Genomic DNA, 15,171 nt, shown 5'->3' with positions numbered 1-15,171 from the left:
GGTCGCATCCCTACGTAAGCAAACAGTAGAATCTTAGAAGGATTCACAAGAATATTGTCCTGCATTTTTGCGTGAGACAAGAGAGTGAAAGACAGAAAGGTGTTGGCTAGGAAGTGGCCTGTGACCTAAGCTGGGGAAGCTCGGCTGGTCCCTGCTCAAGTCTCCTCTCTTCCCCTGTGTAGAAAATGATGAAAGACAATAATCTCGTGCGCCATCTGGATGCCTGTGAGACCATGGGCAATGCCACGGCCATTTGCTCAGACAAGACAGGCACGCTGACCATGAACCGCATGACCGTGGTGCAGGCTTACATCGGAGACACGCATTATCATCAGCTCCCAGACCCCGACGTCCTGGCACCCAAGGTCCTGGACCTTATTGTCAACAGCATTTCCATCAACAGTGCCTATACCTCCAAAATTCTGGTAAGTTCTTCTCTGCTTGGACACTTCGAAAGGGTGTTTGGAGGGAGCCATCACTTTTCTCTGAGGCTGTTTTCTCTTGTTTATCCTGCGTGAATTGCCATTGCTCATCCCATCGCCCACTCCTCAGTGAACGTGTTCGGGGTGGGCCGAGGGAAGCATCCAAGTAAGCTGGGGGCTGGGGTAGGCAAGGATCTACGGCCGTGAAGTTCCCTCCTGTCTCCACGTAAAGGCAGTATCTTTAAGGAGAGACCTCATGCTGGTAGCAGAACCGAGTGTGTTGGGAGCAAAGCACTCACTTTCCAGAACTAAGAAAGGGTGTACGAATGAGACCCACACAGGGTGACACCCCCACCCCCACCCCCTGGGAAGACCAACGATCCCCAAGCCCGATGGCCAGGAACTGGTCTCCACGGACCAACGTCTCCCCGCCATTGAAAAAACTCTAGTGCTGTTTCCCCAACGGGCTGTGTGTGTACATGTGCAAGGCTTGTAAGGGACTCCCTTCCTTCCTGAATTGTCTCCCTGCTTGAGGCATTTTATTCAGCAGTCCCACATATATGTGTGCCCCTCAGCCGCCAGAGAAGGAAGGCGGCCTGCCTCGGCAGGTGGGCAACAAGACGGAGTGTGCTCTGCTGGGCCTCGTCGCGGACCTGAAGCAGGACTACCACGCAGTGCGCAGCGAGGTACCCGAGGAGAAGCTCTACAAGGTGTACACCTTCAACTCCGTGCGCAAGTCCATGAGCACCGTCATCGAGAAGCCTGGCGGTGGCTTCCGCATGTACAGCAAGGGCGCCTCCGAGATCATCTTGCGCAAGTGAGCCCCCCTCCCCTTCTCCTTCCCGTCCAGATCGCGCCTCCCCACCTCCCCATGTGAAGGACGAGCCCTCCCTCCAGGTGGCAGCCTCCTAACTAATATCTGAGCACTTACTCAGGCCAAGCATTGTTTTATGTGCCTTAGATGGCCTATGTTATTTAATCTTCATGACTCAGAGAGGGAGGTACTCTGGTTATCCCTGTTTCACAAGGAGAAAAGAGATGTACAGGGAAGTCAAGGAGCTTACTCAAGGTGACACAGCCAGCAGTGGTGCAGCCAGGATGCGGGCAATGCCGGCTTCCATTTCCTAATCCAAAAACAAAATAATAGCCGCCCATCTCTCAGGTTCCTTGACTAAGCGATTCAGTGCACATACAGAGCCTTGCACGCTGCAAGCACTAGAAATGTCAGCTCTGGGTTCGCTTCCCTTCTCATTCGCGGTTCTGATTGCAGGAAGTTGCCTAACTTAGTCAAGCTGCCTAGCCTATCCACGGGTCACCAAAGGTCGACCCACCTGGGTACAGGGCCAGCAGCTCAATCAACCAGCACCCCAACTTAGTTTCAGCCACCTTTCAACCAACACATTCTTGCTAGGCACACCCTATACACTGAGCGCTCTCCTAGGTATCAGGGATCGGAAAAGTCCCTCTCTGCCATGGAGAAGCTCAAAAGAGTTAGTGATCCCCAAATGACTCTTGGCATTCCATTCACATATGATAGGAACAATTGACATGGGAGAGTCACACAGTCTACCTAGGCCTTACCCACCCACAGGCCACCCTACCTTGGGAGAAGGGACTCAGACAGGCAGCGGATAGAGATTTCTGGCCATGGAACAGTGTCTTTAAGAATAATTCAGGTTTTCCAGAATCTACAAAATTTCCAGAGCCTCTAGGTGGCTGCAGAGACCCATTGGGTGGGAAGGGAGGTGCTGCTTTCTGACTGCGGGCCTCCCCAGGTGTAATCGAATCCTGGACAAGAAAGGGGAAGCAGTACCATTCAAGAATAAGGACCGAGATGAGATGGTGCGCACGGTCATCGAGCCCATGGCCTGTGAGGGCCTCCGGACCATCTGCATAGCGTACCGGGATTTCAGTGACGTGGAGCCCCCCTGGGACAATGAGGCCGAGATCCTCACCGAACTGACCTGTATCGCAGTGGTGGGCATCGAGGACCCTGTGCGCCCAGAGGTGAGGCTTTGGCTTCGAGAAAGGGCGAGAAAGCACGAATGGAAGTCTTCCCATGGCCCCTGGTCCACGTGCAGGCCAAGTGTGACTTAAAGGGAAACCACCAAGAGTCACAGGGACTGGGGCATTCATTCTCTTTCTAGTTGTGGCTCCAGGCAAGGCACCAAACTGCTTCTTAGAAAGGGAGATGCTTCTGCACCTCCTGCTTCAGAGAACTGCTGTAGAATGCTGAGTCGATAGAAGGTGGTATTCCTGTGGTTAATACTGTCAGAGGGGTAGGGTGAGAAGCTCAAGTTTTACTGGGCTTATTATTCGGCACTTAAGAATAATCAGGAAGCTACATTCGCTGGGACCTCAACTTTGTCTCTAGCCATCTTTTCAATCAATGCTTTCTTGCTGAGCATCCCTAAACTAGCTAGAGAATCTTCTACACGCTATGGCATTGAAAACGTCTCTCTGCTTGTGAGCTCAGTTAGATGGATTGTCAAATGTCAAGGCCCAGAGGCAGGAGAGAGAGTCATGCATCTGGGAAACTACATAGGGCTGGGAACTGAAACGGCTGGAGCAAAAGACGTGGGGGTGGGGGTGGGGGTGGGGGCGGAGAGCAGTAAAAACTCCTGCTAGAAAGAAAGGCAGTGGCCAGACCTCCAAAGGCCACACATGTCCTGCAAAGGAGTCGAGACTATAAGTGGGGGAGAATAAGCTTTTACACCTGGCTCTCGAAGCAAATTTCCCCTTCAACTCATAGTACAAGGCAAATTCAAGTGTGAGTACTATGGGTAGGACAGAAGTGAGGTGATACCAGGCAATATAATAATGACAGGACTCAGCCCGGGCCCCCTGGTACTGCCTCTAGGTGCCTCTCCCCTGTCCACAGGGGGCACAGCTGAAGGGCAGCATGCCAGCCACCACCTCCTCGCCTCTTGCCTCACTCTCCACAGGTACCAGATGCTATTGCTAAATGCAAACGAGCTGGCATTACCGTCAGAATGGTGACAGGCGACAACATCAACACAGCCCGGGCCATCGCCACCAAATGTGGCATAGTGACACCCGGGGATGACTTCTTGTGCTTAGAAGGCAAAGAATTCAACCGACTTATCCGCAACGAGAAGGGCGAGGTGGGTCCTGGGTGGGCTGAACCAAGGCCTCATTTGGCGAGGGAGGGGCCGGCCCTAGGGTAAGGCATCTGGGACACTTGTAAGAAAGTGGGTGGTTTTTAAACCAAAACCTAGTCAGAGCAGAGCATCCCTCCTACCAGAGCTGCTCAGATGGTGAAGTTGAGAGTTTTCTTTCTTATCATCTTCCTTCATAAGCTGTCCTTCGAGACAGTGTCACTAACCTGTCACATCTTCCCGTTCTTTTCAGTCATGGGATGATTTTGTACTGGTTTCCTTCCATCTCAGCCCTCCTGTGTCTCTGCCCTGTGACTGAGTGGCACAGGCCTGTGAGAGGATGCGGTCTGGGTGTGGAGCAGACCAGAGCTTCCTGGCCTACATAGAAATTAAACCTACACCCAAGAAGTCCCATGTTAGCCACGTGAACCATCAGCCAGCCTGCCCTCCTCCTGTCACGGGTCCAAGAAATGGAGGATCTGATCCCAGATAGGGAATTGGGAGGAAAAAGAAGCCAAGCAGGGCCGGGAAGGTCACCACCAGTGAATCCACCTCCGGAGGCTGAGCTGGCTGCTTCGTCTCCATTGGGCTAGGATAACAGTCCTCTGTGGTCCTGGAGGGCCAGGGCTCCCAGAAGCTCCAAGTGTGTAGAGGACTGAGAGTTTCCGGGATGGCTGTTCGGGGCTGGACTGACCCAGGTGTGGTCTCATGTTGGCAGGTAGAACAAGAAAAACTGGACAAGATCTGGCCTAAGCTTCGGGTCCTGGCGCGATCTTCCCCCACTGACAAGCACACACTGGTGAAAGGTGAGGTGGGCTCCTGACTAGGCGCCTGGGCTAGAGGATTGGGGGGGGGACAGGGGAGGACCCTCAGCCAAAGCCACTCTCCTGTCCTGAATAGGGAGGTCCTAGGAGAGCTCTCCAGCTCACGGGGAGAACATACAGGTTAGCAAACATCTGAGCCCTGGTGAGTATGAGACATATAATCAAGTTGTTTTTGAACATCATACCTTATTCGCCAATAGTACTGTAAACTAGGCAGGGCAGGTTAAAGGATTCTCATTGCAAGTAAGGGAATTTGAAACTGAGAAGATAAGTAACTTACTTAAATTGCCCAGCTGGTGCGCGGAAAGGGTTCCAGGCCTCCGTCTTCAAATCGTCAGCTAGTTGCCTTACCACAGATCACCACGTAACAGCTGCCTTCGGGCACCAGCCAAGATGTGTGAGACATGAGCCCCTAGCTCAGAGTGCTACCCTTGAGACAATTCACTGCCCTTGGCAATACTACAGAGCCTCCAGCACAGGGAGAAAAGAAGGTAGAAAGGGAAGTGGGGGCAGGGACCAGGGACCAGGAGGAAGCCCCAAAAGCACCTTTCGTGGGGAGCAGGGGGCTCGCCGCGGGGCCTCAGACAATGCCTGTGGACTCCCTGTGGCGTGCGTTTCTTCCAGGCATCATTGACAGCACTGTTGGGGAACAGCGCCAGGTGGTGGCTGTCACCGGTGATGGCACAAACGATGGGCCCGCTCTGAAGAAGGCGGATGTTGGTTTTGCCATGGTAAGGGCTCAGCCTAGCGTCTCCCTCTGATTGTAAGCTGCCTTCTCTGTTGGGGAGAAGCCTGCTGCTTCCTGTACCTCCACTTCCCACTTTGTGCTCTTTTCCCTAATTCCATCTCTCCTGCCCACCTGGCCAATAATGGTATGTACAGTGGGAGACCCACCAGACATGAGGAGTAAATGACACAGGAGGGGAAATCGAGTATCACCACCCAGGTACACAAGACCAACTTAAACTTGCCTATGAACTTGATGCTATTTTTTGCCTCTGTACATTACAGAAAATCTCTGTTCCCTGTGGACCATATACTCTGTGGCCAGCACTGCTCATCAGTCTGCTTTTTGCTTATAAGGCCTAGAGCATAACATTTGGGAAGTTCATATAAACTCACATTTACCACAGTTAGATCTCTTGAATCAGTGGTGTCTGGGATGGATCCCAGAAATGCCTGAGTTTTCTTAACAGGCACACTTATTGATTCTGATGTTCAGGGACACTTAGGAACTCCCCGGTTGCAAAGTACATCCTCATACTCAGGAAGATTATGACTGTAAGCCTCCCATAGACCCTGAACTATTGGTAATTTTTAAGCCATGGAAGGAGATTGATTGAAAAGTGATCTGTCTTTAGGGTGCTCTCTTTAATAACAAGGAAGTGTTTATTCTAGGAAATTTCAAGAATATACAAAAGTAGAGAGAATAGTTTAATGAATCCCCATGTACCTGTCACCCAGCATCCATTACCAACCCTGGGCCAGTCTTATTTAACTGAACACCCAGCCTGCCTTCCCCCATCTCCAGCTGAATAATTCTGACGCAAAACCAAAACATCATGTCATTTCATCTAAAGAAACGTTAGTGTGTGTCGCTGCAAGATAAGTATGTAAAAATAAAATATATCTAAAATAGTCATAATATTATCTCATAACAAAATTCATTCCTTACTATCATCAGATAACTAGTCAATGTTTCCATCTCCCTAGTTGCTTCATAAATGTTGTTTTTATAGTTTATTTGTCCAAATCAGGATCCAAATAAGATCCGTATATTACAATTGTTTCCTACGTCTTTTAAATCTCTTAATCTATAGCACTAGTTCTTGAAGTATGCTCCTCCCAGCTGGAAACCTACAGAAATGCAGATTCACAGGTGCCACCCCAGCTCTATTGAATCAGAAAGCTTGGAGTTGGGGCCCAACAATCTGTTTACAAGCCCTTTCAGTGATTCTAACATACCTTCAAGTTTGGGGACCACTGATCCGATAGGATCCTTTATATCTGTGGATTCACTAAAAGGACTCATGGGCTCAGCATAAAATTGTGCTCATGGCTAAGATTTATTACATCAGTAAAGTAAAGGTATTGTAAGGGAGAAAATCACAGGCAGAGCCTGGAGGGAGACACATCAGGGCTTCCTTATGCTCTGTCCTCTATGAAGGGTCACACAGAGTGCACCGTTCCCCCAGAAATGAGAATGCAGCAACGCATGTGTGAGGTTTCTGCCCAGCAAAGCCTGTCAGAGACTCAGCACCCAAGGCCTTTACTGGGTTGGTCACATGGGCACCATCTGCCTGGCACGTGCTAGGATTCCCGATTCCCAGAAGGAAAGCAGGTGTTAGAAACCATATTGTTTGGGCACAGTCTAGGCACAGTGAACAATTAATTTTCATGTAATTGTTCATGAGGTGCATTCTGAGAGCCATGTTTCCCAATGGCAGCCAGTTGTCTTTAATAGCCTTCTTGGTTTCTTACATTCGATATTCCAGAGTATCGTGCGTATTTCTTGGCCTAGATCTAGAATCATCCATTTCTCAAAGGAGTCCTGTTTTATTTTAGTGAGAAATAGTATTTAGAGCACACCATCTGAATGCCAGGGTATTCCTTACACTGAGCAAATTACTGTTTCTAGACCTTTTCAGTGGACTAGCCAATCTGTGTTTTATGTTTCTCTTTTGTTTTGGGGTTTTGTTTTGAAGATAAAAAGTACTTTGCGCATCTGTATTGGTTTTTCCAATGCAAATTTAGGACTCTAGAACTCTTTAACTTCCTTATTTTATTTCACTTCCCCTATTTTGTATTTATATATCTTAAGCTGAAATTTTTGATTCCTAATTGCATTAACATAATGACTTGGTATCCTAAAATATGTGTAGTAGTCTCAAAATGGCAATAATTCAATTATGCTCCTAAAAATAGCTAAGGATTTGTCTTACAGTCCTTTTCATTCTGTAGGTACATCCTACTAGTAACTGCCATCCAGTTACTGTGTTTTTAAAAAAGTCACTTAGAGCATTTTTCCTTTGTATTGTTGCACTACCAACTGGTAACACCACTTCACTTATATCATGTTGCTTTCCATGTTAGAGATTGCTTTTTAAGCTGAATTTTGTCTTCTATTTGTATAAATAGTCGTGTAGTTCTAAAGTCAAATACACAAAACAGGGACTATTCATAGGAAGCCAACTTCCATCCCTGTCGCCACCCTCATTTATGCCCGTTTGTGCATTCAAATATAATCAAATACGTAGTATATTTATATGCCACCCTCTTAGATAAGTGAAGTGACACATGCCTGTAGGACTGTCTGTCCTTACCTTACATACTCTGTACACTCCTTTTTCCACCTGGCTTTTTTTCACTTAAAAACATAACTTGGAGATTGTTCCACAGTAGTAAGTATATAGAGATATTCCCCCTCCTTTTTTTTTATCCTCCTTTCTTTTTACAGTGAATGGTACAACACTGTGTGGATGCATTGGAGAACTTTTTGATGGGGAAAAACTAATTGTATAGACTCTCTAAAAGATACTCGTTTGTTGTGATCTGGATAGGAAAATAATACCACCAGGTAAAGAGAACAAATAATCTACAGTGTAAGCCAAATTAACCAGTAAGCTCCTCTCTGGGTTATAGAGTTGGAAGGATGTTAGGGCTAGCTTTGCAAAGCAAGCGGGACTCAGGTGAATGGGGCATTGGAGAGAGACAAGATTGAGACATGCGGGGAAAGAGGCCGCTCCAGGCCTGGGGAAACGGTGTAAGCAGATGTTTAGGCTCTAGAAGCAAATGAGCGATTCAGGGAATTGTGAATAAGCCAGTGGGTTTTTGAACAGAAGGATTGTAGGAGAGCAGGTTGGAAAATGAATCAGGGTCCACTTGTTGAGGGCTTTGACGGTCAGGCTGTAAAGCTCACTGCTTCTAAAGCACAGCTTTCAACCATTGATGTGTCTGTTCCAAAACCTTCCGTGGTTACCCAGTGACAGGATCTGGAATAAGGACGGAATATCTGAAATGTGCTGCCGGACTACTCCTAGGAAAATATGTAGGGTGACTTAAAGGTGTGGGGAAAATGAGGACTTTAAGAGTTTGGAATAAGCCAAAGGAATGTGGGGATTTGGAGGTAGAATAGATAGGACTGTTCCCTCTCTTGTGATTTGTTTCTAAGGCTGGGGAGTAGGAGGGAAGGAGAAGGGAACATCAAAGATAACTCATTTCTGGTCTGGGTTCAGGAGTAAGCTGGTGGCGTCAGGCCCCAGCCCTCTTTTCTAAAGAGGGACAATGACACGTTTTCCCTTCATTTTCTCTGGGAGAGAAGGACCCACATAGTCTGGTTAGCCCTTAGACTTTGAGTGGCTGGTGTGGCCTCTAGTGTTTAGACCTCGTTCTGAAGCTTCTTGGAGGGTCAGGAAATGGCGTCCGGGGCAGAACGCGGATAAGCGCGGCTTCAGCCAGTGGCTCACCGTTTTGCTTCCTCTTTCCGCTCAGGGAATTGCAGGCACAGATGTGGCAAAGGAGGCGTCAGACATCATCCTAACAGACGACAACTTCACCAGCATCGTGAAGGCCGTGATGTGGGGACGAAACGTCTATGACAGCATCTCCAAGTTCCTGCAGTTCCAGCTGACCGTCAATGTGGTGGCCGTGATTGTGGCCTTCACGGGAGCCTGTATCACTCAGGTGACGGGCGTGTGCAGTGGCGGAGATGGGACGGACCAGGGGCAGGGGTATGGGGCGCTGTCTACCACCGAGAAGCAAGGACATGGCCTCCCCCGGGGTGCTGGGGCAGGAGTTGGCTCTGCGAGGTCCCCGTCTGCTCACAGGGGCTCACCGCCACCTGCCAGTGCCTGTCTACCGCTGCCCACCATTCACTTAGCACGTACCCACCAGCCCCTCTGGTGAGCGCTTTCTATTACCCCCGTTCAGAAACAGTCTTACAAAGTAGATACCAGCCCCATTTTATAGCCTCCTGCCCAAGCCTTAAAGGGGTCAGGCAACTTTCTCAAGGTCACCCAGCCAATGAGTAGCCAGGCCCAAAGTCTAGGTGGCTGGCAGGAGCGCGGCCGTTTCAAGGGCAGAGGTCAGCTGGTGGGTGCAGTCGGTGGTGCTTTCCAGGGAAAGCTAAAGGGGCCTTCTTCCCACCAGGACTCCCCGTTGAAAGCCGTGCAGATGTTGTGGGTCAATCTGATCATGGACACGTTTGCCTCGCTGGCCCTGGCCACAGAACCTCCTACGGAATCTCTGCTGAAGCGCCGCCCCTATGGCCGAAATAAGCCTCTGATCTCACGCACTATGATGAAGAACATCCTGGGCCACGCCGTCTATCAGCTCACCGTCATCTTTCTCCTTGTCTTTGCAGGTGAGCGGAGGGCAGGAGTGGGGTTGGGGGCGGCGGTCGGAGTGCCTGGTGGAGGTGGGGCGGGGGAAGAACAGCCCCCGGGGAGAGGGTCTCCTGGGCGCGCAAGGCGAGGAACGAAAGCGGTTTTGCTCCTGAACGCATCCTCTGCTCCCACGACTGGGGCGTTGTGCTATTTTATGTGTTCCTCTTAAGAACTTCACATGGTGGCTTTATGATACCTTTTTTTTTTTTTTAACAGATTACAGAACTGAAGCTCAGGTCACATAACGAGTAAACAGCGGCACTAAGATTTCAAACCTATGTCTGCCTTACTCTGGTGCGCGTAGCCTTACCACCAGGTTGCGCTGTGAGAAGGCAAATATTAATGCAGAGAGAGCTCGAGACCAGGGCTAACGTTTAGGATATTTGATAAGTAGCGTCGCTTAGGTACTGACCGATCACCAGCCACAAGCAACCTGCATGGCCCACATGTTCTGATTCGACCCGAGCCCCCTGTGCTTCCCTTCTCCCCACTAGGTGAGAAATTGTTCGACATTGACAGCGGGAGGAAGGCGCCCCTGCATTCGCCGCCCAGCCAGCACTACACCATTATTTTCAACACCTTTGTGCTGATGCAGCTCTTCAATGAAATCAATTCCCGCAAGATCCACGGAGAGAGAAACGTTTTCGCCGGCATCTTCCGCAACCTCATCTTCTGCTCTGTGGTCCTAGGCACGTTCATCAGCCAGGTGAGAGTCTAGCTGGAGTTGGGTGGGAGGTCTGCAGTGTTCAAGGCCAAAAGCTGGGCCCCAGGGTTCCCTGAGTACCCAAGGAATGGGGAGAGGGAGTCGTGGGGACTTCTGTCCCTATTTAAAAAAAAAAGCCTCCATCTCCCCTTAAAGCCCAGCTCTTACATTAATAATTTCCATAGTAACTATGACCGTGGGCTGAACGCCGGGTCCCCAGCCGGCTTCCATGTGCACATCGTTCTAGAACCCGAGCCTGCTCTGCTCTGGCAGGTGCTCCAGCACCACGTGACACGTCAGTAGCAAATAAGACTCGTAGAATCCTTTCATTATTTTTCCAAAACACGGCAATTTTACAAAGTGACCAAGACGTGGGTCACTCTCTTCTCACCCCTTCCTGTGCCTCCTGCCCTGAGGTGCTTGGGCACAAGGCTAACGGGCCCTCTCCCCATCCCTGCTCCTCTGTTCTGAAGGGACTCATGGTAGAAGATGCTGCGAGATTCACAGAGAAGGAGGAGGGAGGGGGTGGTGCACATGTGGTTGACAGATAAGCCTGGCTGGGGCTCCTCCTGTGGGAACCGGGGTCCAGGGCATAGCTGCCTTGGTGGCAAAAAGACTGGGCCTCCTCCCTCTTGTCCTAGTCAGAAGTTGGGATAAAATAGCTGCGGATACAAGAGATGATGTCTTCACCCCGTAACCGAAGGGCCCTTGTCCCACCCCGCAGCAGGTGCTCCCGGATCTGTCCCCTCCCCGATTCCTCTTCTCCGTCACCGCGCCTTCCCTTTGTCACCCACTAGCTTTAGTCACAAGAAGCCTCCATCTCCCCTTGAGCCCCAGCTCTTACATTAATAATTTTCACAGGAACTGTCTGTCTCCCCGTCCGGGTGCTCTCCGAAGACTGTCTGTGTCTGTCTTCCTTTCTCCCTTTCTGGATTTCTCCTTCCTCCTTCCCCAACGAGCAGATCGGGGCTTGTACGACGGGATCCTGGGGTGGGGGGGGGTGCGGCCTTGGTGGCCTGGGCTGGAGGGCTAGCTACATGTGGCCCCCTCTTTCTCTGCCTCTTTCTCTGTTCTAGATTATCATTGTGGAATTTGGTGGCAAGCCCTTCAGCTGTACAAAGCTCACCCTGTCCCAGTGGTTTTGGTGTCTCTTCATTGGCATTGGAGAACTGCTGTGGGGCCAGGTGAGTCTTGGCATGCCCTCCCTGGGCATTCGTGCCACCTGCAGACCTCCTGTCCTCTAGATGAGACGGAACAAGCAGCCAGAGACTCCCAGCTCCTCTCCTTCGCCGTCTCCCTCCCTCCCCTCCTCTCCCCACACCCAAGTGTTCAAGTTCTCTCCATCTTACAGGATCACAAGGCAGAATGGTGGGTGCCCACCTCCGCAGAGGCTTCGGGACCCTTCCAGCCATGCCTGGAGGCAGGCAAATCCCTTAGCTTCCCGACACGGGAGTGAGACTTTTTCAGTGGAATTTTACTGTAAAAAAAAATTTAGAGTTTTGGAAGTAGAAGAGTTAACAAAATATCTGTCTCTTTAATGAAGTGGCACTCTGGCCCTGGGCCGCTGGTGTGGCATAGTTCAGGGCTCCCCTGCCTCTTCTGTTTCTCACCATGGCCCGATCTGGGTTGAATGCCTGACTGTAACCTGAGAGCGATCCAGACCCCCAAGGTCTCTAGAGAAGCATATAGCACACAGCGGCTCTGGGACCATCTCCCTGGATTTGAATCCCAGCTCTCCTTTTGACAAGTCGAATCACTCTGAGCAAGTTCCTTAACCACGGTGTGCCTTAGTTTCCTTGGCTTAGGATGACAGGGTCACTGTTAATCATTACTAATCAGCAAATCAGTTACAATACAGAAATGACGTAGAACAATGTCTAATACCCAGTAAGTATTCAGTAAATGTTAGCTTTTCTATTATAATAACATCATCAGGTCTGGTAAGAGTGGCACCTCTTCCCTAATAGCACTTGGTAAGTTCCCTTGTCCGCAGCTCTGGTCTGGGCTACGCCTCTGTTATGCAGACCTCAGGCCTCTCCTGATTGGTGCCAGGCCACCTGGGTGATGGACGCTTTGCTCTAACTGGCCCAAAGATCCCTCCCTGGGATTGCAGGCCTCTCCCAGGGGCGGCCCAGTCTTGTCTTTCACATCTGCTAGTTACCTCCCTGATGAATCCCTATCCCAGTTCCCACCACAACTCCCTCCACCCTGTACCATTGGCTGCAGTGTGTTTACCAGAGGGCTCCTAATGTGCCTTTACGCCTCCTGTTTGAAACTCCCATCTGTATCTAGTCTCACATGTGCCCGTGTGGCTTTAAGGCCAGATAACAGCCTTTCTTCTGTATCACAGCAGCTCCTTATGATAGCCAAATGCAGACCTGTGACATTGTCCCTATTTCAAAACACTTAACTCTCTGCCGGACTGCCCTCACTGTCCCTCTTTCCCATATGAGGCCCGCCTGCCCCTCGTCTTGTTTATAAGGTACTGATTGACAGGTACTGAGCTTACCAGGTGATTTATTTTGAATCACAAGCCTAGTCTACTGCTCCATATCTTCTGATAATACCCGCAGGTCCTTTTCACCATGGCCTGACCCACCGCCTGCCACTCCCCAAGCCCAAGAAAACTCTTAGTATCCTTTCTTTATAGTTTTATGACACAGGAATTATGTGCACATGATAACTAAGGAGTTGTCTCTCCCAACACCCATCTCCTCCCCATGCCCGTACACATGCAACGTGGCCATCCTGTCCCCAGACCTGTTCTCCCAGGTCCTGGTCTCTGTCCCTTCCTACTATGTTACATGCACCCAAATCCATGCTCCACTTCCCTTAAAAGACACAGGGCAAAATGGAAAGGAAGAACTGAGGAGAAGGAGGAGAATGGGGCATATAACTAGGCAGCTGGCTGGTCCAACACCAGGAGAGGAGTTCTCTTTGCATGTCCACAAATACAGAAAGCCGACCTGAGGGCTTGGCAGTTGGCAGGGACTTGGGATGCTTGCCTGAGTGGGTTGGCCCTTCTCTCACTGCTCTTCCAGTGGGAGGGGTGATAGGGCAGAGGGACCCACCCGTTGGCCTGGACCACGTACGCTGAGTGACAGCTCTTCTCACCCGCTTCTGGTGTCTCCCCTTTTACTGTCCCTGTTCTCAGGTAATCTCCACGATACCTACCCAGTCCCTGAAGTTCCTGAAGGAGGCTGGGCATGGCACCACCAAAGAGGAGATCACCAAAGATGCTGAGGGGCTGGACGAGATTGACCACGCAGAGATGGAGCTGCGCCGAGGCCAGATCCTCTGGTTCCGGGGCCTGAACCGTATCCAGACTCAGGTACTCTGATAGTGGCCGGTCCGCACCCTGGGCAAAGAAGCCTCCCCGTCTCAGGAGGTGTTGGGAGGGCAGCAGAGTTCTCGGTAGCCAACCTCTCTCCCCTCCCTTACGGGCAGCCGCAGCTCCATAAATTCAGGACAGACAGAGACAGGGACAGCCGCATGGGCTCCTCCAACAGGACAGCGTCAGGGGGCCGAGGATTCTGTTAGCATAGTCTTTACCTTTGGGTTGGTCCTAAAGCCCACTTTCCCACCCGGTCGGGTGGGCCAGCTTCCTGCATAAGGTGTCTTGTGAGCACTAGACCTGACGTCAGGGTGAGAAACGGCCAACCATTCCCTGCCCTTCAGAAGGAGGGCGTTCGACTTTATTCCACACCAGCATCCCCAGCAGACACTTAATGTACATCCTCAGGCTGCTGTGAGGGCAGTGTAGGTGTTACCTGGGAGGATCTTTGTAAGAGAAATTCACCCTCTTATAACACCCCTGCTCAAAACGTGAGGCTACGGTGGGGCATCTCCCAGCTAAAAATGAATAAATAACAATAGCCTCTCAATGCCTGAGCATCTTTTTCAGTATTCAGACTTACTTCCCAGAAAGGAAGAAGCTATAATGTCTTCAGATCCCGTTCCCTTCTTGCCATTTCTGAAATGGAGTAGATGCTCCGCTTAAGTCCCCTGCCTGGAGCCCTACAGTAACTTTTTTTCCCGCTTCCCATGCAGCAACTGGACCTGCCTTTTCCTGGGCGAACGGGCTGGTCTGGGCATGGCTAACGCTCTCACCGTCCCCGTTCTTGCCCCGTGTACCTCTGCTGTGTTAGTCCTGAGATTCCCCACCTCAGGAAACGGTAGATCCCCTGGTTCTTAAGGGTGTGCACCAGAGAGCAGACCTATGCCTCTGCTGATTGGCTGGAGGTCCCAGGCTAAGTTTCACTCTCTAGAATTAGCCTGGCAGATGGTCTGGAAAGTTCTAGTCCAGCCCCTCTCCTTGGTGCTTAGGGCAGAGAGGTGAAATGAGTATTTGAAACAGAATGACTGCTGCGAACTCATCTCCCACGCAGGACAATGGAGGGAGGCGGGCGAGAATTACTGGCAGGGAAACGCCAGGGGAAGCCAGGGTCCTTTCCCCTCCGTCTGGCTCCTCCCCTAGTGGGAGATCACCTGCAAGAACTGCCTCAGGCCATCTCGAGTTCCCGCACCCGCCCCATCCAGGCTGCGGAGTCCATCAGGAGCCTGGGGCCCCGTGCCACACAGCCCGCCGCCTCTGGCTCCTGTCCCTGAGGCCCCAGTGCTTTCCTTTAGGTCCTGTCTTTCCAAAGTAACCTGTCTGCTTCTCTTCCCTTCAGGATCATCTGCCTCCTCTTCTCCCATGTGGTTTTTTCCTAGCCAGGA

At 50.8% G+C, this 15,171-nt stretch overlaps 1 protein-coding gene across 7 annotated transcripts in view; it reads left to right on the top strand.

Moving 5' to 3' along the window:
* The window catches only part of ATP2B4 (ATPase plasma membrane Ca2+ transporting 4), an 84,569-nt gene that overhangs the window by 57,375 nt on the left and 12,023 nt on the right, over positions 1–15,171 (top strand). For all 7 annotated transcript variants that reach the window (XM_036909625.2, XM_036909622.2, XM_036909619.2 and 4 more), the window contains 11 exons: positions 183–425; positions 998–1,239; positions 2,198–2,429; positions 3,368–3,547; positions 4,260–4,347; positions 4,990–5,096; positions 8,857–9,048; positions 9,514–9,727; positions 10,244–10,455; positions 11,529–11,636; positions 13,607–13,783. In XM_036909625.2, coding sequence (XP_036765520.2) covers positions 183–425; positions 998–1,239; positions 2,198–2,429; positions 3,368–3,547; positions 4,260–4,347; positions 4,990–5,096; positions 8,857–9,048; positions 9,514–9,727; positions 10,244–10,455; positions 11,529–11,636; positions 13,607–13,783 — 1,995 coding nt within the window. The remainder of the gene's footprint in view (positions 1–182; positions 426–997; positions 1,240–2,197; positions 2,430–3,367; positions 3,548–4,259; positions 4,348–4,989; positions 5,097–8,856; positions 9,049–9,513; positions 9,728–10,243; positions 10,456–11,528; positions 11,637–13,606; positions 13,784–15,171) is intronic.

The sequence above is a fragment of the Manis pentadactyla genome, chromosome 9 (genome assembly GCF_030020395.1).
Source record: "Manis pentadactyla isolate mManPen7 chromosome 9, mManPen7.hap1, whole genome shotgun sequence".
Taxonomy (NCBI): Eukaryota; Metazoa; Chordata; class Mammalia; order Pholidota; family Manidae; genus Manis; species Manis pentadactyla.
The sequence above is the reverse complement of the archived record's forward strand: the minus strand, read 5'-3'. Positions and strand labels throughout refer to the sequence as shown.